At 44.4% G+C, this 24,084-nt stretch overlaps 1 protein-coding gene across 6 annotated transcripts; it reads right to left on the bottom strand.

Moving 5' to 3' along the window:
- Positions 1-312: 312 nt before the first annotated feature.
- On the bottom strand, positions 313-23,808 carry LOC133141647 (serine/threonine-protein phosphatase 2A 55 kDa regulatory subunit B alpha isoform-like). Of its 6 annotated transcripts, none has more exons than XM_061262217.1 (10): positions 23,590-23,808; positions 21,484-21,558; positions 19,437-19,543; positions 18,860-19,025; positions 12,204-12,316; positions 11,115-11,311; positions 9,888-10,063; positions 8,484-8,653; positions 7,288-7,379; positions 313-5,789 (listed from the first exon to the last, which is right to left on the bottom strand). In XM_061262217.1, the coding sequence occupies exons 1-10, from the start codon at positions 23,594-23,596 to the stop codon at positions 5,510-5,512; spliced, it is 1,383 nt and encodes a 460-aa protein (XP_061118201.1). In that variant the 5' UTR covers positions 23,597-23,808; the 3' UTR covers positions 313-5,509. The 6 variants fall into 6 exon arrangements, with proteins under 6 accessions (XP_061118201.1, XP_061118203.1, XP_061118205.1 ...); XM_061262219.1 differs by having other exon boundaries at positions 9,888-10,052; positions 11,115-11,292; XM_061262221.1 differs by having other exon boundaries at positions 19,437-19,538.
- Between the last annotated feature and the right edge of the window lie 276 nt (positions 23,809-24,084).

The raw sequence follows: 24,084 nt of genomic DNA, 5'->3' as shown, positions 1-24,084 counted from the left end.
AGCTCCGATAAACTTGTAGCTGCGGTGACGTCAGCAGGGTAGCTCTAACCAGTGCAGTAAACGCACGTCGCTGGCTAACAAAGACAACTGGATTACGTAACGAACGATTTTATCAGCCCATTCTGACATGAAACCCAGGTGCTGCGTGCAGTTAGTGAACAGGTAACAATTTATATGTGTTGCAAAAATCGTATACAATAGCTGACAGCTCACTTAAAGTGAATGACTATTATTTTTCATGATCTCTTCAGGGTAAATATTTTCAAAACATATCTACACACTGAAGCAAAGCAAAGTAAAACGCCTCTCAGACAGGGTTAATTAATTTTATTTATTTATTATTATTCAGTAGTTCAGCATAGTAATTGTATTTTTGTTTATCCTAATTTCTGTTTCTGCAAACCAAAGGTAGACAGGTTACAGTCAACTAATGGAAACATCTGTAGATTAACACAGATAACCAACATTGTAAAGATTCTTTTTGCCCCCTCCCCCCAAAAAAACAAAAAAAACAAAAAAAACAAAAACAAAGTGCATTCACCAAGTGCCTGGACAGTGGCCCTCTGTCACTCCGAGACTGTGCCTGTTAATACTAATCCAGGAGCAAGCCACCGTCCACCTGAAGGCAGCGTGACTCTGGGCTCCGGTGCCTGCAGCTGCACAGAAAGGCACTGCCACGAGCCTTCTCCCTTATGCCTGTCCATCAGTCCATCTGTCTGTGTGTCAGGACAGAGAGTCCACACCTCTGCAATTCGGTTCCCTCAAAATCAGAATGCAGCCTGTAAAAGGCTGAAGATTAAAGCCATGAGAAAAAAATAAAACTGAGCTTTCCACGCAATCGCTGCCAAGGTCACAACCTGCAAATAAATACCCATATTTTCAGGCGTTCACACCTTCCATCCTCTGCAACTTTAACGTTCATGAATATTCATAAAGAGCTGTGGCCTGCAAAATATACTCTCACACTGATCACACCCTCTTCGGAATATTCAACCGTCGTAAGTCAGGAACCCTGCACCCCCTCAGGAATGCCGTGCTACCAAGTGGCGTCAGATAGGCCTCCGAGTCAGGAACTCGGGCATCACACATTATGCAAATACAATATTTCTGACACCACATGAATGCAGCATATCATCAAGACGCAAAGCTTCATTTTAGCTTCAATAGTAGAGAACCTTTAATCACAGGAATATGGAGTGAATGGTCAACAGCAGGGATAGTCAAATCTGGCCCAGATCAGGAGTACTGCTGGTTCTCTCTGCTGCCAAATAGTCCATAGTCACCGAGATTACATTACATTGTATTATTGGCATTTAGCAGACGCTCCTATCCAGAGCGATGTACAGTTGATTAGACTAAGCAGTCTAATCAACATCTAACTCCCCTGGAGCAATGCAGGGTTAAGGGCCTTGTTCAAGGGCCCAATGGCTGTGCGGATCTTATTGCAGCTTAGAACCACCAACCTTGGGTGTCCCAGTCATTTACCTTAACCACTGAGCTACAGGCCACCTAAGATTACAATCGCCTGGTGTCCTAGGTTCAGATCACTCCCGATTACAGGTGAGGATTGAAAATGTGGTACGACTGGCCCAGAGGGTTACATTTGAGGATTCCTGGTTGGGAGAACGTGTGTCAGTACTGGATGGGCATGCGGACAGAAGGTCTTGGGGCAGCAGAGCGTAGTTCAGTTCAGTGGGCTTTCACAGAAAGGAGTCACTGAAACTCCACCATATGGCTACACAAGATCTTTGGTTCCTATACGTCAGGGGTCTCCAATCTTATCCAGAAAGGGCCGGTGTGTGTGCAGGTTGTTGTTTTAGCACAGGACTAAGACAGCTGATTCTACTCATCTAGGTCTTGATTAAAGACCACGATTAGTTCATTAGTATAATCAGGTGTGTTACTGCTGGGTTAAAACAAAAACCTGCACCCACGCCGGCCCTTTTAGGATAAGATTGGAGACCCCTGCTATACGTGGTCATGGCACAGGAACACAGCACAGTGCTGATCTCTCTCCTGTCAGCTCCAATACGGAGCTTTTTCCAACCACATGCATAAATATTTCCGGGTACAGCATGGGGGGCGTGGTGCCGGCCTGTGCGCAGAGCTTTTAGTAGGGGGCCTCTGGACGATTCGTACATCCACCATTAGAACGCAGCGTACACACGCAACCTTTCGTTCCCACACACAACACGAGGGCCACACTGCCATCTTCACAAAGCTTGGGCCCCTGTGGTCCCCATGTACAATTTCACTGCAATAACGGCATGCATGAATGCCTTGCATCGGGGCTGTCAAACCCTCTTCCAACCCTTATCGAGCACACCTCAGTCCACAGCTGTACATCTTGCTGAGCTGCGAATTGGTACCATCAAGGGCACCAAATTACAGTCTAAATTAAACCTAGATCGAAGATCTCCAGGAGCAAGGTAGGGTAACCCTGATTTAGGATAGTTGATAACCCCTTGCACCCTTTTCACATATAAACTGGTTAGATCTTGCCCAAGAGGGAAAGGGCAGCAAAAATTCAATATCCAATCCTTTAAGACTAAGCTGGTCTCACAGCAGAACTTAAATCTGTGCTTAAATACAGTGCAGTCTGTATTTTGGCTCTGTAGTTGAGCACACTGGATTTGAAATGAAACCATAGGTTAATGTGCAGATGTTCCCCATGTAATTTGATGGTATTTCCATTAATATCAGGATATTCTTGCAGGAACCACATCCCTTTTTATACAGTCCCCCCATTCAATCGTAAGTGTAAGTATAAGAAAGCTTTCAGTATTGTCAGTATTGTCATATGTACACAATACCCTCTTCCAGAACTTCTTAGCAAGCTGTAACCTGGTTATCCTGTTTTTGTGGTTTGCATCTTGCAGTGTAGCCTCTGTAAATCTGTTTGTTAAGTCTTCTGTGTAGAGTAGTCACAGACACATCCATGCCTGCCTCCTGAAGAGTGATCTGTCAGACAAGTTTTTCTTCATTATGTTGAGACATCATCAGCTATTAGGTCTTCCTTGGTCTGCAAAGCCTTTGCAAATAATGAGCTCACCTGTGGTCGCTTTCTTCTTAGCGATGTTCCAAACAGTTTATCTTGGAAGGCCTATTGTTTAGCCACTGTATGTACGCATGTATGTATGCATGTATGCATGTATGTATTTATTTCTCTGACTCATAATAGCTTCCATGAGTCATTGGCACAACTCAGGTTGAAAAATGCCTCAATGGGCCTCATATTGACAAACGCCAAAAACAGACTCCAATTGCATTTAAAAGCCTAAAATCAAGACTAGATACTGAAAGCTTTCTTATACCTACACTAAGGAATTGATTGAATACACCAGACTATTCAGAAGCCAGCTGCCCAATTACTTTTGGTCCCTTAAAAAGGGACAGGGGAGACCATGTATAAAAAGGGATGGGATTCCAACAAGCATTACCCAAGATGGATGTAAATAGCCTCAAATTACAGGGGACCGTCAGCACTTTAATGTCACATGAATGTGCTGGACTACAGAGCCAAAAGAACAGAAATTGTACCAGCCGTCCAAATACTTAAGGACTGCACTATGCCAAGCATCAGCATGGCACAGAAGTCCCTCTAAAGAGCCTTTACATCAGTGAGGTCGCACTGACTGCACAATTGGTTTTGGCATTTTATTGGACACCATGATCATGTGATCATTTCAGACAGCCAGTGTGCATCTCAGACTGGAAGCAGAAGGCTGTCTGAGACGGAGCAGTCCAGCTACTCCCACTGGCCTAAGAGCATTCATGCCACACAGTGACAATGTTCTCTTAAATATATCTGTCAGACAAGAAACCAGGTGAAATACCAGTACAACAAATTGATTCCCTCTTAGGCCCAAAAATAAGCTGCAAATGACACACACGCACACACGTACACACCTTAATGTTGTACAAGCCAGTGCTGAAAGGCAGATTTAGCAAAGTACGCAAGCGGTGTCTCGCACTCCAAACCTGGTGCTGGACCAGAAGATCAGGCAAACTTGACCAGGTCCACCCCTTTCCTGAAGAACCGCAAGGGCTGATGCTTTTTGGTTTCATGACAACTGCACCCAACCCAGACATGGCAAAGCAAGTCAGGCAAACTGAGAGTGTAATTAACTGCTTTAAATAAATCAATTCAGTGCTGAGGGGAAACCAACAGCCCCTACCCCATTCCCACATTCTCTTTTCCCCGCCATGCCATTTGCCGCTTGCACTGCGTGCACTGCGAGACCTCCACTTCAGTACTGGCTTGACAACACGGAGCATCACCTTTAATTAATGACAGCCGTCAGACACACAACGGTAATGGTGGCAAGGCTGGCCACGGAGAACAGGGTTATGGGCAATTATAGTCTCTCAATCCTGTTCCACCATTATACAAAAATAAACTCTCCACATTATTCCCTAGCATGTACATGTCATTCAGAGGTGCTTTAACTAACAGAGAGAGAGAGAGAGAGAGAGAGAGAGAGAGAGAGAGAGAGAGAGAGAGAGAACGATTAATTCAAAAACAAAAATAAGAAACGAACAAGGTGAGAAATTTGTACAATTTATAAATAGGATAAACATCTTTTGAGAGCCGTTCTCGGTCGACACGGTTCTCTTTAACCCTAAACAGCTCACAAGAGGGAGGAATGAGTGCATCCCCACAGATGAGCGGCCGTCCAGTCTCTCCGGGGCGGGGCGGGGGAAATTGGGCGTGTCCCGGATGGGGGCGTCATCCCATCCTCCGCTCAAAGATACCCGACAGGTCCGGACGGCACCGGGGGGAGGGGTGCAGTGACGTCCGTATTGTGCTTGGCATTCAGGACATTCAAGGGAGGCAAGAACACGTGCGTCCACGCTCACCATCATTGAACGTGACCCAGCGGGTTTCCAGATCGTCCTTCAGTCCAGGAGGAGCGGCTCTGAGCTCCCGCCCTGCTGGCAGGCTCCATCCTCCCAAGCCACGCCTTGCACCAACCCAAGCCGCCGACCCAGGTCAGGATCCTTTCCTCCACGTGCAGATGTGAACAAACGGGCGACATAACCCTGCATCTTCCCTACCCGCTCTACCAAAAAAAAAAGTCCCAAGAAAACGAGCGGGATATCCCAGGACCTGGAGGAAGCCCTTGGGTTTTGGAGAAGGTGGAGGTGGAGTTCCTTACCCGACAGTGGAAGAGGAAGGAATATGGAGAAAAAAAATAAAATAAAAAAACCAAAAATAAAAAAAAACATCTACTTCGATGACTGAATTTAAATAACAAAACAAAGTGTGTACGAACACAAATAAACAAACAAAAAAGAAAAAAGCAATGGCACTGGAAGTGGGACGCTTCTAAACAGTTCCTGCTGCGTGGTAATATTAAGAAAGGACCTCGGCAGGCTGTCTGGCAGACCACCCGTTTCCCTCCGCTCTTCAGACGTGTGGAGACGTATGGCGGAGGGGTAACGGGGATGCGGTAGGGGTATCTAGGGGTGGTGATGAAGTAAAAAACGTTTTGTTTTTTTTAAAGCCCTAGTTGGGCTTGTCCTGGAATATGTAGAGGTTGTTGGTGGTGGCCACGGCGATGATGTTGTCCTGCGGGTGCCAGGCAGTGTGCAGGATCTTCTTGTTAAAGTCCAGGCTGTCCACGCTGATCTCGTCCTTCTTCCGCTTGCCGCCCGCGCACACCTTACGGGGCTTCAGCACCGAGCGGGGCCGGCTGCTCTCCCGCGACGCCTCCAGGGTCACGTCCCGCCGCTGGCCCCGGTCCAGCATCCGGAAGAAGTTGTTGTAGGAGCCGGTCATCACCACACTGGCCGGGCGGACAGAAAGAGACAGCGGAGAAATGATCAGGGGAGCGAAGACAAGGATCTCCAATGTTACATTACATTACATTACATTATTGGCATTCGGCAGATGCTCTTATCCAGAGCGACATACAGTTGATTAGACTAAGCAGGAGACAATCCTCCCCTGGAGCAATGCAGGGTTAAGGGCCTTGCTCAAGGGCCCAATGGCTGTGCGGATCTTATTGTGGCTACACCGGGATTAGAACCACCGACCTTGCGGGTCCCAGTCATTTACCTTAACCACTAGGCTACAGGCCGCCCCTGTGACTGTGCAATGTGACTGTGTCGTGCATAACCCCCCCCAATACATGGAATTTAGCCAACTCAGAAACAGTGGAAGAATTGCTTCTGGGTCATTTTGTGAAAGGTGTGGGGGGTTTCAATTTTGTGCATCATATCTTTGGCATTAAAACAGGGAAAAAACTGTTTTTTTTTTTGTTTTTGTTTTTTTCCAAGTTTCTGAAAAGTTTATGTCTACTTTCAAATTATGAAGTCATAAATTATTATGAAGAATCATTTTCAAATACTGCTCACGTTATGGCCATTCAAAAATGTGAAATTATTCCACTTGGCCTTTTATTTATTTATTTATATAGATATTTTCAATATTTGATATTCAAACTTCTAAAGCCTGATTCAAGCTTGATCCGGCAGCCTCCCTATGGAGGGGTCGTATGGTACTGCCTGGAGACTCAGTGCTTGCATTCGCAGTTCCAATCGTTTCGGTTCGTTCTGGACAGCTGCGCGCACTACAGAGTAGCTTTGTTTGAATATCAGGATCAATATAAAGCACGCCATACATGTTTTGGGGGCGTGCAGGGTCTCCGTTTTTGCTCTGTATGGACAGATGAAGCCTGACACAGGCGTAAAGGAAAACACCTTTTGGTAAATATACCTTTTTTCAGATTTACCCAGACTTAGATGAGATGTTCGATTTAATTTTCATTTTTGTGCACTCACTGGCTCGGTTTCCATGTTAGCATAACGTGGTAGCTTAGCATAAAAGCTTGAAGCCTATAGGAGTCAGTAGCCTACCTCCTTCAAAGTGAAGAAATACACCTTACAGGAACTCTGAAGGGGTCTTATTTACACATGGTATCATGCGTATTTGAAATACACTTGTGGGAAAAATTTCAAACGAGAGACGTTGTTTTCTGAAAATTAAGACAGTTGGAACTATAACCGTGAACACACATGTATCTTCCGCTGGTTTAACTCAGTGATCCGGGCAGCCGTCCTAAGGTAGAGCTAGATCCGGCACAAAGTGCACTCACTCACTTGTAAACAAAACAACCAGCAGAAGACGGAAGGATACAGCAATTATGTGTGTTCAGCAATTATAGTTCCAACCGTGTAATTTATCTTAAAACAAGGTCTCTTTAAAAAAAAAGTGTGTTCTGGGAGCTGCATTCCTAATGACACAAACATTTCTCGGTCCTGATGGCTCAGTGATATGCTCACCTGTCGTTCCCATTCCAGCAGCACTCAAACTTGTCGAAGATGCAGTCGTTCTCATAGAGGGAGCAGAGCTTACTCCTCAGGTACTCGTGCACCTGAAAGAGCATATGATAACCCAAGGTCAGTGCTGAACATATTGTACACACATATGCGCTGGTGCACGCACACATGTATACAAGCACAAACCACACATACACGTACAGATGTGCACACACGCGCACACATATGTGCGCACACACACGCATGCTCACAAACACTGCAGGACACCCTCACACGAACATGTATACTAACACTCACAAAAAGGTACACTTTAGACCTATATTAAATTCAGCAGATCAGCTGATCAGCTCTGAACGCAGTTATAAACACACTTCATAGACGATCTTCATTATGGGGATAAATACGGTGGGGTGAGATGACAGAAGTGGAGCAGATGCCAATGATCTTCAGATGAGTCCATTCATTGGGCTGTACTTGACACGTTCTCCTGTCACTCAAAACTGACTTCATACTCAAGCAAGGATATTTTTGAGTTTCCCAGAGAAAATCTGATGAGTACATTCTAAACTCAGATGACCTTTCCAGCCACATTCTAATTTGCCTCCATATTCAAGAAATTAATTGATTTAAAAAAGAAAGAAAATATTTCATGGGACGTAACGGATTTCTGAAGAAAAAACTGAATAATTTACGTCCAGTCACATAGGGCATGTGCAGAGAGACAGTTTCCAAAAAGGAAAAACTCACTATTTTTCTTAATTTTTCTCAAATTAGGTTATGTAATGATACAACTCCAATTTAATTTCCAGTCTGATTAGATGCTGATGTGGACTGGAATGCTTACCATCGAAGCATTAAATGCTTAATGCTTAAACGGTAACAAATAACCCTCAAAATATACCTTTTTTTGTGGTATTGTTATTACAGATTCTTATCAAAGAGCTCCCCCTGTTGCTGATGGGTGGAAACTGTCCCTCATAACAAAGTGACCCATGGTGTGACATCATTGCCATGATCACAGAAGTATATGGGTAGTACATTAGAAGTACATTAATCACAAAAAAAATGGAAAAAAGACAACCGCATGCATCCATGGAGCATTCATTTTATAACTGAACTACAACCTCATAACCAGGACCTGATATACGGAACAAGCTGGAACTGAACAGTCATCTCCATGGCAACCCTGGTGGCCTCACCTGATAGGTCTCAACAGGCCGGTTCTCCATGTTGAGGTCCCAGATCTTGACGGACAGGTAGTCGCGCGTCATCAGGTGTCGGCCACTGTGGCTGAACTTGACATCGGAGATGGACGAGATGATCTCGGAGAAGAAGGAGCGGTTGCTGGGGTCCTCCGGCTCCTCGAACACTAGCCAATCACAACCAGAGAACCAGAGTCACCGGACCAATGCACTCAGTCATGTTTCCTTTTTGCTTAAAAACCAAAATGTATGAAAAACTATACAGTATAATCTGCTGAAACGATGGATGGCTCCCAGACATATGCACCAATTAAAACACTTTCATGAGTTTCCTCATACTTTCTGGAGGACTGGAAACAATTTCTCACCAAAAGCTGTCAAGCACTTTTTCAGGTACTATGCAGTTTTACAGAATGACTGCACGTAGAAATAAATGAATAACAATATTGACAGAAAAGGTGTAGGCTGAAGCTTTAGCTTATACCTACCTTTTTACATAACATATTCTAATAGTCAATCCTTTCATTACAAGATTTAGGCTATACAAAAACAAAACAAAATGTTTCATACACAATAATAATAGTACCTCAGCTTTATATTTGTTTAACATCTTATTTTAAAACATTTTTGTAATTTGCAAAGTGTACTCCACATTTTTAATTCCTTGTCACAAATATTCCAGTAGTTAACTAGATCAAATTCAAATTCAGTGCACAGCAAAAACAAAGGAATTGACCTTGCTGTTCCAATAATTTTAGAGGGGACTGTATAGTGAGTTCTGATTCAAGATATCTTTAGTTTTAAATAATATTGCAATCGATTTAGACATTTTTGTTTTCCATTTGTGTGGTTTCCAGCTTAGTTTATGATCACTTATCACACCCAAAATTGTATTTTCATACAGTCTCTATTTCAACATCGTTATTTTTACTTGATTATTGATTTGCTGATCACCAAATATTATAAACCTGTCAATCCATTTCTTTAAGGCTTTCTTTGATAAAGTAGTGTCATCAGCAAATAAAACCAATTTTAACAATTTAGACACTTTACAAATATCTTGTCAGGATTTTGTTATTTCATATGTTATGTTATTTTTGTTAGTCCTGAATTGTATTGTTAAATGAGGCCCTTCGGGGAACCTCATTGAAAGATCTAGGGCCCTAGAGTGATCCACATTAGCGATCACTCTAGGACTGTGCTTTCCTCTAGGGTCCTCAACACACCCTGTCCCTGGGCTTGATTTGCACTTTATTGTACGTGGCTCTGGATAAAAGCATCAGCTAGATGACTGTAATGTAATGTAATGTAATGTAATGAACCCTGGAGAACTGAACTGGAATCGGCGGTGGTGCATTCGGTTCTCCCAGCAGGTAGGGGGCAGAAGAGGCAGGCGCTCACATTTGGAGTGCTTGTCGCAGAGCGCCGACGCCCTCATGTCGCACAGGCGGATGGTGCCCTTGCTGCTGCTGTAGACGAAGGTGTTGCAGTGGTTGGGGTGGAACTCAGCGGCCGTGATCACCTCCGTCAGCTCTTCCATGTTGGCAGGCTTAATGTCCACAATGTCTAGAAGAGGACTGGGGGTCAAGGGTCAAACGCGCGCACACAAACGTGTGCCCAGTTTTTAAAAAAACTAAAAAAAAAAACTGCATCTTCACTTCCGTCTAACGAAAAAGTTGACAATAGAACCGGTTTCACAAACATTTGCATATATGCAATGTTTTAACATTTTCTTGTGTTCGTTTATATCGCTCAATCCACCATGCATACCGAATGAAATGCCGGACCTGCAATATGTATAAAACTCGGAAATGGATTTGTATACTCGTCCTTGAATTTTTTATGGCATTTTTCGAGCTATGCTCGGCCAGCCATTGTGTATTGGGTTTTCTTCTTGCGGTAATGAGAAAAGGCCACTAATTTCTGCTACTGATCTTGTGTTTACCGCTCATTTCTGCTACTGAGCTTGTGTTTACCGCTCATTTCTGCTACTGAGCTACCTGCCTGTAGCTCTAGCCTAACTTTTCCTGAGCAGCCCCTCCAGCTCCAGCCCAGGGCCAGCTGTGCACCTCCCTCCTCCCACAGCTGATCCAGCTATAGCACCAAGTCTGTCCCCGTGCCTGACAGTGCCACTCATTGCTTTCCCTGCCATCCCTCCACGTCACTGGAGTCATCTCGGCTGGACTTAATTTATTCAGATTGGACATTTATATACTAAAATTCATCGGTTTATATTTACATTTTTATTCTTTTCTCTTTTTTTTTTTATAACAAACCGGGGTCAATCAGGTTCTGCTCAAAGTTTCTTCCTATTTGCCAGGGAGTTGTTCCTTGCCACAGTTCCCCTAGGTGTACTCTTAAGGGCTGGTATTTTGTAAAGCAGCTTTGTGACAAAGCCCTTTGTAAAAAATAAACGCAGTACAAATAAAAATTGATCGATTGATTGATTGGTGGTTGTGGCTAGACGTGCCTAACTGGTTAAACCCTGCCAACCTTTTGGCAGATACTATAGCTGCTCTCCTCCCTTCAGTCTCCGCCTTGCCCCCCTTCCCTGTCTCACTCCCTCTCTCCCCTTTGCATGAATGTCTCTCCTCCTGTCCCTTCCTCCCTCTTTCTCACTCAGGATACTGAAGCTGCGGTCGGTGATCTCCAGGTGCCACAGGTTGATGCGCAGGTCGTCTGTGGACAGGTAGGTCTCGTAGTCGCTGTTGACTGAGATGGAGTTGACGTGGTAGGTGTGGGCGTTGGCAAAAACCCTCCGTGGGCTGGCCTCCACCATCAGATCCATGGGTATAAACACGGGCACCTGCAGCCAAGGGGAGCGGCTACGGGTCACACAATAACCACAACTATAGTAAGGGCGGTTATAAACTGTAATTCCAGGTTGTCTGACCCTCTGTTGTTGACATCCTTGCATTGCTGTACATTGACAAAGTATCTTAATAACAATAAGCAGTAATCATCAATATGTCACCATATGTTGGTCATTTAAACTCATCTTGGAAAGATGGATATGCAGTGAGCAAATGTAGTGCCAATATCATTCACACGTTTTACACATCGTGAGTGCATTTTGTGAATTGGAAAACACAACGTGTTTTACGGATCATAAAACTAGAAATCCCGTTTTACAGATGACAGATTTATTTGACACCATTTGTCCATGTAGGGCAAGAAAAATCAGGAGCGTGAGCACCAATCAAGATTAAGGTATCCACAGCCAATCAGAGGAAAAGTAGCTCATAACCAGTCACAGCCATGAAGTCAGACTCCAAATTCCTTCAGCTCAGACTTAAAGCATCGCTCGCATCTAGCTAACTTAGCAGTTAGCTAATTCTGTAAATATAAATGTTGGATATTGACCAATTTATATTTGTTAAAGCAGCTACGACTTTTCATTGATCATTTACGAGTCTCAATATAATTTTGATGCCTCAAACCAATATTATCTGATTTTGGCAGTAAGTGAGAGTGAATGTTTGATATTGGAAGTATGTAGAATGATGTGATATTGGCTGTAAGAATGAGAATCTTTCTTAAAATTTTGATTTGTTTTGTGTGCATGACATCTTTGTTAAAATTAAAACGATTTTTTTTATTTAAAATAATAATAATAAATAATAAATAAATAAACAGAACGGTGGTAAAAAGTGGAATGACAATATCGGATATTGGCAATAAATGGAATGATATTGATGAATGCACATCTCTCCTCACCCTTAATGTAGTGATAGCTGAGGGATCTCTGAAGCGCCCATCCTCTTCTTTAAGGTTGTAACCCTCAGGCTGCTTGTCTCGTTCGCTGATCTTCCACAACTTTATAGTCTTATCTGCCAATCAGAGAACAGGAATACACCACCCAATCAGAAAGCAAAAGGTTCAAATGGAAACACTTCATAACTTTATATATTTCCAGTTAACTTGAAGGAATGTGTGTGCTGCTAGCTACTGTCAGACAGCTGAGCTGCAGTCACTGCACTGGAATAACAATCTTGCTTTCAATCAATAATATTTCATTCTACAGCAGGATCTGAAACCGTCAGTGAATCACTCCATGCCGCACGAGCGGCCTCCCTCTCCTCTGTCCTCATTCTTCTAGACCTCGCTGCTGCCTTCGACACTGTGGATCACTTCATCCTCCTGTCCTCCCTGTCAGCAACGGGCATCTGTGGCACAGCCCTGGCCTGGACTGGATTGAGTCCTACCTCTCTGGTCGCTCCTTCCAGGTTGCCTGGGCTGGTGTGGTATCGACACCTCGGCCCCTTGCCACAGGAGTTCCCCAGGGCTCAGTCCTTGGCCCTGTGATCACTGCACATGGGCTATCCTACCACTGCTATCCGGACAATACCCAACTCTTCATCTCGTTCCCACCATCTGATACACAGGTTCCAGCCCGCATCTCTGCTTGCCTGAGTGACATCCTGGATGGACAACCACCATCTAAAGCTCAACCCAGGTAAGACTGAAATGATATTCATCCCTGCCATTGCCTCTCCCCATCTGGATCTCTCCGTATCCCAAGGGCATACCACACTGACGCCATCACCCTGTGCAAGAAACCTCGGCGTGGTGATGGACAGCAGACTGTCCCTCTCCAAGAACATTGCGGCAGTGACCCGGGCATGCAGGTTCTCCCTGGACAACATTTGGAGAATCGGCCCCTTTCTCACCCCCTACTTGACCCAGCTCCTGGTCCAAGCGATGGTTTTGTCCCGCCTGGATAACTGCAACTCCCTCTTGGCAGGCAGCGTCCGCCATCAGACCCCTCCAACTTATCCAGAATGCAGCAGCTCGTCTGGTCTTCAACCTTCCCAAACACTCACATGTCACCCCCCTGCTTACTTCCCTCCACTGGCTGCCTGTCATGGCTCGCATCAAATAAAAAAATTGGTGCCAGCCTTCCAAGCAGTTAAGGGGTCGGCCCCAGCTGACCTCCAAAAAATCATCAGACCCTACACCCCCTGCCAGACCTCTTCGTTCGGTCTCCACAGGTCGCTTGGCACCTCCCCCTCTCCGAACTTCCACCTCCCGCTCACGACTACCATCTGTTCTGGCTCCACGGTGGTGGAGCGAACTCCCCGTGGAGGTCAGAACAGTATAATCTCTTGCCATCTTCAAGCGCAAACTGAAGACGCACCTCTCCCTGTCCCTCCCTACCTCCCTGTAAACCTTATTTGTTGTCTTTCTGTGATTTACTTGTGTATCAGGATGTTTAGTTTGGCTAGGTAAGTAGTGTTTGGCTAGGTAAGCGGTTTGTTCATACATTTGCGTGTTGCGGTATTACGATTTAAATTAATTAATTAAATAAAATAAAAAAATTAAATAAAATATCTTTTATCCTTATCTTTGTTGTACAGGTAGCAGTTGAAATTGTACTTCCCTCTTTCAGCGTACTCATCCCTGGTTATGGGTATGCACTTTGTTGTACGTCGCTCTGGATAAGAGCGTCTGCCAAATGCCATTAATGTAATGAAATGTAATGTAATGAAAAAAATTTCTGTTTAGAGCCATACTATCCAGGGTTTTCAACTCGAAAATATTATGGAACAACGATGCTCAGTCATTACTATGACGCACTGCCAACCTGTGTCTTTGTTCACTTTCAATACCTTGCTTATCTACCTGCAGTCCAGTTTAAGTATTTGGACAGAAGTAGAATGTGTGTTATTTTCGCTCTGTGCTCCAGCACCCATTATGTCTTGATTTGCCTCCAATTTGCCAAAATTCTAGATTTGGAATGGCACAATTAACATGTAGTTAAAGTGCACATTCTCAGATTTTATTAAAGGGTATATTTTTTTCTAGATTTTGGTATCACCACATAGAAATTGAAGTGTTTATACATTCCAGGGCAGCATAATGTTTGGGACACATGCCTTCACATGTGTTTGTAACTGCTCAGGTTCGTTCAATTGTCTCATTAATGCAAGTATACGAGCTCTGAGCACCTAGGACTTTCCTTTCAATCCTTTGGGAACTATTATTGCTGTACATCAACATGAGCGCCAAAGTTGTGCCAATGAAAGTCAATGAAGCCATTATGAGACTGAGAAATGGTTAGAACCTTAGGCTTCCAAAATCAACTGTTCAGTACATCATTTAAAACAAAGCACTGGCAGGGCCATGGTGGCGCAACAGGCTAAGATGCAGTTGCTAAGATATATCTGGCAGTTGCAGTTCACTGTAGTTGCACACCTGGGACTGGGGTTCGATTCCCGTTCCTGCCAAAAGTCAAGTTTGGCCGGCTCACATGGAGCAGCATAATTGGCTTGCTGCCCCAGAGGGAGGGCCTTGGCAGGGTTAGTAGATCGGGCGCCTTGGAAACACGGAGGACGAGATGAGACAGCTTGAAGAACGTGTGTTGCTCTCCTTCAGGCCGCTGAGGGGCGGGGTGTGGGCAGTGTATCTAATACTGGCTCTAATTGAATCAGACAGGGTACAATTGGCTACCAAATTGGGAGAAAAAGGGTTAAAAAAAAAAATTCTAAGATGATCTTACTTATCCCAAAGGAGCTGGCAGGCCAAGGAAGACCCCCCCCCCCCCCCCCCCGCCCCCCCCACACACACACACACAGCTGAGAACAGAAGGATTCACTCCATAATGAAGACAAATGTCCAACCGACCAACCACTTTTCAGGAGTCAGGTGTGGATTTGTCAATGACCACTGTCCGCAAAACACTTAATTAACTGAAATTTGAATAACGTTGCAGCATTGTTTTATTAATATACTGTTACCTTTCATTTAAAAATGAAAACTGTCAAGCATTTACTTCGTAAAAAAATATATAAATGAGGCTAGATATTGTTTATGCAAGAAATCGGGAGCTATGATTTTGGGACTACATCTACATTATGCAATAGGGGAACCTCGAATTCTAAGGAATGCCATTAACCACGGCATAGTACGGTAGCATTTAATGTTAATGTCAATAACAAATAAGCTCTCTCGATAATACAGTTCATATTAGTAGGACACTGGAATACCAAACAATGTCCACGCTTTTATTTTAGACTCATACATGACATGAATTATTTAAATTCAAAGGCCACAACATGTGGAACTGTAATCTTAGCAAGCTTTGCTGCAAGAAATACAGTGTAGGGTGTTGCTGTAGTTGCAACTGAACGGTGCATGGTGTGGGGTTGGGCATGTTTAAACTAAGGAATAGTTTTCATATAAATAATTTTTAAATAATCATTAGTTGCGACATTGTTCACTTCGTAATTTTCACGATGGCCTTTGGCAGACTCTTATTGTTCACAAGTCCTTATGGATGAGTCCAAGTTGAGTCAAGTCATTTTTGGACGAATCGAGTTTGGAGTCCGTGTATGTGCAACTTAGCTAAGCTTGGGCACCTTCCAAGAATAAGCTGAAACACTTCAGAGACCATTAAACCTTATTATACCACAGTGCAAGCGATCCTAGATAACCATACGGCTAGGAGGCATCATGGAAACAGCACATTCGCACGAGTCTCAAGCCCCTAACAATCCTAAATTACTGACAATAAACAAACCCAGGAACACCAATAATGATAATAAAAAACAACAGTAATTCAGGCTGCTGTAAACGACACTTAAGCAGTAGGCTGGCCAAATCTTGAACAAACTGATACACGCGCACTCAACTCAGGGAAGATAATACACTGTCCTCAGATGGGATAAGATTAGGCAATAAAGCACTGGAATTACTTCTTCACTGTCCGTAAGTATCTGGACAGAGGTACAATTTCTGTTCTTTTGGCTCTGTACTCCAGCACATTGGACTTGAAGTGAGGTTAAAGAGAATTGCAGTCATCAGTGAAGGAATTACATCCCTTTTTGTACATAGCCCCTCAATTTTAGGGAACCAAAGTAATTGGACAGTTAGCTTTCTCAGCTGTTTCAAATTAGTCAGGTGTATTCAATCGCTTCCTTAGTGCAGGCCAGGGTTTACGTTAGCTGGTATATGCTTTTAGCCAGTATCACGTGTAGTTGTCCAGCAGATGAAAGGCCAAAATGTCCAGTGGGAAATATGCCTAATTAATTAATTACTTGCATATTAAATAGCCTAATATTGTGTGACCAATAGAATACATTGCGAAGACAACTCAAATATAAACTTATTACGCAAGCGTTTGGTTTTGCCTCCACTGTTACAACAATGAGAGATTCACTAAGTGTTTGGTCATGTGACTAAGCGTTGCAAGTGGCATCATAAGCCTAAAGTGTACCCTGTGCACTCCACAGCAACAGCCCTGCACCTTGGCTCGACTCTGCATATTAGCACGACTCAAAGCAAACATCCCTCGGCCAGTTTCCTCAGCCAGCAAGACCACAGAAAGCGTCAAGCTCCTAAAGAAATGTAAGATACAGCCCAAAAAATAGATGTAAGATACAGCCCAAAAAATAAAACAAACGATGTGTTTAAACCAGAATGGCAGGGAAAGCTAAAATGGTGAAGACAGGAAAAGGTGGACAGAATAGACAAAATGTTCTGCACCATTTGTGAGAGGGCAGGTCGAACAAATGGCTTTATCAATGGACAATCAATTTGAAATCCTCTGCACTTACAGAACACTGCTAATGCTCCGGCCACACATCAGCTGTTCATTTAACACGAGAGCAGAGTGGCAGGAAACAGTGATAACTGTGATAACGCGATCAAGTCGAGATGATACACGCTTATCTCGCAGCTGAAAGTCGTTCACCACATGACAAAAAATGACATCCTATGCCATCAGTTTGCTGAGTTTGCTCCATTGTCTCCTGTTTAATCTAACCAACTGTATGTTGCTCTGGATAGGAGCGTCTGCCAAATGGCAATAATGTTTCAGAGTACAGAACCGAAAGAATAGAAACTGTAACACTGTCCAATTCCTTACAGACTATATTAAGTTAAATAAATATTAAATATTTTACATATGGTGCAGTGGGTAGCACTGCCGCCTCACAGCAAGGAGGTCCTGGGTTCGAATCCCCGTCGGCCGGGGCCTCTCTGTGCGGAGTTTGCATGTTCTCCCCGTGTCTGCGTGGGTTTCCTCCGGGTACTGCGTGGGTTTCCTCCCACAGTCCAAAGACATGCACGTTAGGCTGATTGGAGAGTCTAAATTGCCCGTAGGAGTGTGTGAGTGAATGGTGTGTGTGCCCTGCGATGGACTGGCGACCTGTCCAGGGTGTATTCCTGCCTTTCTCCCAATGTATGCTGGGATAGGCTCCAGCCCCCCTGCGACCCTGATCAGGATAAGCGGGTTCAGATAATGGATGGATGGATGGATTTTACATATATTAAATGGATATTACAAAGAAATGATCACCTCAAAGAATAATTTTTCCTATTGGTTTACCCCCCACCTCCGCTTCCATCATATCTGTAAATGGTCCATCTAACTGAAAGAAAATAGTAGTCTAACCTAAAGTTGGTTGCTTACATTTCCAAACAAGCGTCTAGAATGTTTTTAAAAAACGAGCACAAAAAGCTGCAACCTGCAAGTTTCAAGCCAAAAAACACCTAAAAGTCGACTTCAAGTGAGGGGACATTGTCCGTAAATGCCCTAGTTTCTCGGATGGATAAAAGAAAGAAACTGGTAAAATGGGTCTCCAAGTTTACTTTACCTAGACAGGCCTCCCAACTGACGTGTATGTGTGAGAAACTCTGCTATTAGCATATGTACACTGACCCAGATCAGCACATCAGAACTGCAGACGGAGGAGACCACAGGAGCTACTTGCAGGGGGCACCCTCTCAACCAACATACATGACATTTCTGTGCTGCGGAAAGTGTGCATGACGCACATTTCTGTGCTGCGGAAAGTGTGCACTAAGGACATGTATGTTCTGCAGAACGTGTGCAGTACTGACATTTCTGTGCTGCGGAACGTGTGCAGTACTGACATTTCTGTGCTGCGGAACGTGTGCAGTACTGACATTTCTGTGCTGCAGGAAGTGTGCAGTACTGACATTTCTGTGCTGCAGGAAGTGCACTACAGACATGTATGCGCAGCAGGAAGTGCACTACAGACATGCATGTGCTGCAGAATGTGCACTACGGGGCAACATTGGCTCAGGGTGCAAGAGCAGTCGGAGGGTCGCCGGTTCAATCCCGCCCTGGGTGTGTCAGTGTCCCTGAGCAAGACACCTAACTCCCAAATGCTCCTGACGAGCTGGTTGGTGCCTTGCTTGGCAGCCAATCGCCGTTGGTGTGTGAGTGTGTGTATGAATGGGTGAACGAGAAGCATCAATTGTACAGCACCTTGGATAAAGGCGTTATATAAATGCCAACCATTTACCATTTATGTATGTGCTGCAGAAAGTGCACTACAGACATCCATGCGCAGCAGGATGTGTGCAGTACTGACATTTATGTACAGCAGGAAGTGCACGTTACTGACCATTTGTGGACAACAGGAAGTGCGCAGCGTTCTTCTGGGGCAGCCATCTTATCTTGTTGATCTTCTCCTCGATCTCCAGGCTCTTCAGGTAGTCAAACTCAGGCTCGTGGCTCTGGAAGGTGCTGTAAACGGTGTACTCGCCCCGGCAGTGAGGCTGACTCTTGCTCTGTGGGAGAAGAGGCACGCAGCATCAGATTATGCACATATTAAATATGGACAGCATCCTTTGCGTTTAGTTTCAACCTCAAGTCATAACAGGTACCGTACTTTATAAGCACAGATTACGCCTTCATATGCGCCGCTTTAGTTTGACATTGGCTGTGCTGCTAACCGTTTGGTTCTTTAGGCCAGGTGTCACCAAACTTGGGTCCCTGGGAAAATATCGAATAATTGTAAAAATATATACTATAAAGTAGTTCACAAATTGCATGTCCTAAATACAGCTCCTAGACTGGTTGGTACATCCAGGTAATGATTATTAAATATTAAAATATTAATATTACGAAAGAGGCGCATTTAGACATGTATGCATGTCCCAGCACTGCCAGGATAAGGTCCAAAGATCATTCCCTCTCACCTCTGGGACCTGCTGAAAGATAACAACTCGGCCGCCCTTATCTCCAGTGGCTAGCAGCTCCCCCGAATGGCTGAACTCCACGGTAGAGATGACGTCGGCTGTCTCACATGCACACACACAGAGTAAAACAAGTTGAGTACTGCTGGCTTCTATGAGGCATTGCACACAAACACATTCTACACAACAACTAATACATTGCAGGCATCGGTATGCTTTTAGGAGGGCGTGGTTTGCGGGGAGAAGGGGATTAACTCTTCGTTGCCCAGGAGAGTGAAAACACAATGGCAAATGAAGGCAGCGGCAGGGGGCCACCATGGGGCTGAGAGCAGTCAGTGTGTGGGGGAGGAGTCAGCACGCAGAGGTGTGGCCAGTGTCTGACATCAATACACTTAAGAGTTCCAGATAGAATAATTCCCCACCAATAAAAATGTGAAGAACGTACACACACTGAGCATTTATTAGGAATACCCGTACACCTACTTATTCATGCGATTATCTAATCAGCCAATCAGCTCACATCAACCATCAGAATAGGGAAAAAAATGTGATCAGAGTTTTCGACTGTGGCACAATTGTTGGTGCCAGACTGTTGGTTTGAATATTTCTAGGATTTTCATGCACAACAGTCTCAAGAGTTTACTCAGCATGGTGCAAAAAACTAAAAACATCCACCGAGTGGCAGTTCTGCGGATGGAAATCCCTCGTTGATGAGAGAGGTCAACGGAGAATGGCCAGTAACAATGAGCTAAAAATGAGCTGACAGTAACCCAGATAACCACTCTGTACAATTGTGGTGAGCAGAAAAGCATCTCAGAACGCAGACCACGTTGATGCTTGAGGCGGATGGGCTACAGCAGTAGTAGTCTTTGGTCAGCCAAGAAAAACCTAGCCTGGTCTGATGAATCTCGATGCTGAGGCATTCAGATGGTAGGGCTAGAATTTCGCGCCAAACAACATGAATCCATGGACCCAACCAGTCTTGTGTCAACAGTCCAGGCTGGTGGCGGTGGTGTAATGGGGTGGGGAATGTTCTTAGTACACTTAGGGCCTGTTAATACCAATCAATCATTGCTTGAATGCCACAGCCTATTTCAGTATTGTTGCTGATCATTTGCATCCCTTCATGGCCACAATATACCCCATCTTATCATGGCATGTCACAAAGCAAAAGTCGTCCCAAACTGGTTTCATGAACATGATGAGTTCAATGTTATTCAGTGGTCTTCCCAGTCACACACCTTTGCGATGTGGTAGAACGGGAGATTTGCAGGACGAATGTGCAGCTGACAAATCTGCAGAAATTGTGTGATGCAATCATGTCAACAACTCAGTGAGTGTACATATATACCGTTGCTTAGCCAGGAGTGCGAGCAAACCCAAACCTCCATTTAGCCGCCCAGCTATCTCCGCGCACTACAGTGGGAATGACCTCTGCACCGCACAAAAAATAAAAACGCAATCCTGTTTACAGAGAACTCGGATTGAGGTGGGGAGCGTAGCAGCACACAGCCACACCAGGCCGAAGGAACGTGTGAAGGAGCCTTCACCGCTTCATAACCCGCTGCAGAAAAAAGGGGGAATGGGTCAGATTTTCAGGGTGTCATTTAATTCTGACCAAAAAAAAAACGGGCTCTCCTAGCACAGCCCTGAAGTGGAGTGGGAAGGAGTAACAGCAAAGCACATTGGCTGAGAGTGGAAGATGGGCACCCAACAAGGCACCCTGCGTGACCCAGCCTGAGCCAGCCTGAGCCAGCCTGAGCCAGCCTGAGCCAGCCTGAGCCAGCCTGAGCCAGCCTGAGCCAGCCAAAAACTGAGCAAAAGTCAGAGCAAAGTCAAAGAAAGTCAACTCCTGCAAGACCTTGCGAGCACCGTGAAATGATTGTGAAAAGACGGTTGTGTTCCCATGGGGTCCCTGTGGCTCATGGCCTCCCTGACGGCCTTACGATCAACAGGAAAGTAAACGCCGCTGGTGGTTAAGACTGCGAAAGGCCCTCACTCTGTGCCAAATGGGGGGCGCTGTTCCTTAACAGCCAAGGCAGGGTCTTACCTTCGGCCACCTCGTCATCGATGGCTCCCTTCACCTGAGAGAAGCACCACTGCACGTCACTGCCAGCACCCACTCCTGCCAACACAGAGACCAGCATCTCATTGGACAGTCCCATATGCGTTAAATTCTTGCCAAGCCTGTCTTTTTCCACCAGTCCTCAACCCGCAGAGCTAGTCATGAAGTGCTTTCACATTTAGAGGGATTAGCTACAACCCTGTTAAACCACATTTTGTAAAAGAGCTATGCATACCAGGAAGAATAAAATCCCCATGTTCATATTGCTATATTGCAACCAATGCGTGCATAAAATTGCATAAAAGGTGGTCAAATATTTTTAAACAAATTAAACACTGGAGTGAATCAGTAGGCTTCTAATTGCCGAGAGTGTTCACACCTGATCACCAAAACTAACCATTTGAAAGATAATGAAGAATTCAAAGGCCAATCAAATGACAACAATGCAACTGTACCTGCACTGTGTTGATAAATGTAAGAGAAAAAATCGCATGTGAAATTAAACATGTTTAACTACCTAATGAACGACCTAATTATGAGCCTATTAGTTAACCTCGGTCATTTATTTGGTACGTCTTCTTATGTAATTGTTTGCAAGATGGTGCAATAGGCACAATATGAACATGCTCATTTTATTCTTCATGCCAATGCACAGCTATACTATTTTGCCACACGCTTTTATGCAAGACATCAATTCCCAGGGGTGGGAATGTTCAGCTGAGAAATGCATACAATAACAGCATTAACTAAAACATTAATAAAAACACTGCTGTTTTAAAGGTCAGAATTCCTCATGGGCGACCTGACAACAGCTTTATGGCTAAGCAGTTGTCAGATCACTAAGTGAGCTGTTCCTGAACTTGGAGGCTGGCAACATTAAAATGTGACATATCCAAGCAGACAGTGATTCATTGCTTGCAAGACAATGAAGGCGGGCATCGCAACCACTCGAACTTTAATTCCTATAAGCCAGGCAAGCATTTATCATAGGACATCCAGATCTTTATCAGGAAAAAATGTATAGCACTGGGGCGCATACGACATCCGATAAAGTCGGAGAGAAAGACAAAAAATCGCCATCTCATGTATGGCAAGGTGCCTCTCCCTCTCTAGCACGGTAACCTCCCTCCATCTTTCTCATCACGCTTTCCAGATAGCCACCTGCATTTGCACCGTTCTCGCTCATCTTCAGCTAACTTAACTTAGCGACTGTGACTAACTAATTGCTAGCCTGCTAGCGAACACCGACCTGGAGGATGGTGTGTTCCAGTTTGTGATTAATCAACTAACGTTGCCTAACTGTGAATATCAGAATACCCATAAATGTTATTGACATATCCAACACCATGCAAATCCAAGCAAATACTGTAACAGTTAACGTTTCAATGGCTAACTTAGCTAGTTATAAATTTAAGCTTAAATATTAAATAGAGGTAGCTAACTAACGTTATCGATAGCTAGCCAGTTTGCTAATGTTGGGGTTACTATAATTTAGTTAATCAACACTAGCTTATCTAGCAAATTAGCTAATGTCAAGACTTGGCATGAGCTACAAAGTTAAAACTAACATTAATTACCTGCTCATCTAACTTTGCTGAAGATGCCGCCATTTAGATCGACTAATTATCACATGGGTATTATAACATTAGCCTAGCTACCATAATAGCTCTACAGTTCTTCCGCACATGCATCTCCGTGATGACACACGGACAGAACCTTTGGGATACGGCACAGTGCTGCGAAGTCAGGCAATGAAAGAGTGCCATCAGATCAACTCAGAGGAAATGGAACAGGCTGGTTGGACACAGAATGACTTAACTCAGCTAACTAGCATATAACTTGATTGTTAGTCAAGTTGCTTAGAAGGCACTACATTAGCCATGCATGACTCTTAACACAGAGAACGGGAACGGAATAAGTATCTCATCTAGCTAAGCATGGCTCGCTAGCGTAACTGGTTAGGTTGGCAACAGTAAAAAGATACTTGTCTATCAATAGCATGGGCTAACGTTAACTAACGTTAATTTGTGGATACCAAGCTAAAGTGACGTATGACTGGCTACTGCCCCGTTTAAAACATTTTTCAGTTACCTGCCATGGTGAGAGAGGGTATCTGTCGCGGGCTAGGGCCTGGATCCTTAAAAATTCACCCGGCTCCGATTAGTGTGATTATCGCTAGGAACGGAGGTGGACGGCGAAGCCGAAAAGCGGTCGGGGATGATTTCCTGCTCGCCACCCTCACGCTCACACTCTCTCTCCCCTCTTGCCCTCTCACAACGCTCCCCTCCCGATTCCACCCCTCTCCGTCCACTTTCAAAATGGCGCAACCTTCTCCTGCACATACGTCATTCAGACCGACGTAACCCAGTGGGAAGGGATGGGCGTGGGGGGGATTTTAGACCGTTCTATTGACTGCTGGCCACCACGTAATCATACTACAATAGCTGAGAACTTGAAGATGTTTATTGAAAAATTTTATCTAATTGACATATGGAGAAAAATATTTCCTGGGGTGAATGCTCATACTTGGACTAATAAAACATCCACTAAACAGTCTCGTTTAGATTATTGGTGAGTGTCTAAAAA

This window comes from Conger conger, chromosome 12, assembly GCF_963514075.1.
Source record: "Conger conger chromosome 12, fConCon1.1, whole genome shotgun sequence".
In the NCBI taxonomy this organism is placed as follows: domain Eukaryota; kingdom Metazoa; phylum Chordata; class Actinopteri; order Anguilliformes; family Congridae; genus Conger; species Conger conger.
The sequence above is the reverse complement of the archived record's forward strand: the minus strand, read 5'-3'. Positions and strand labels throughout refer to the sequence as shown.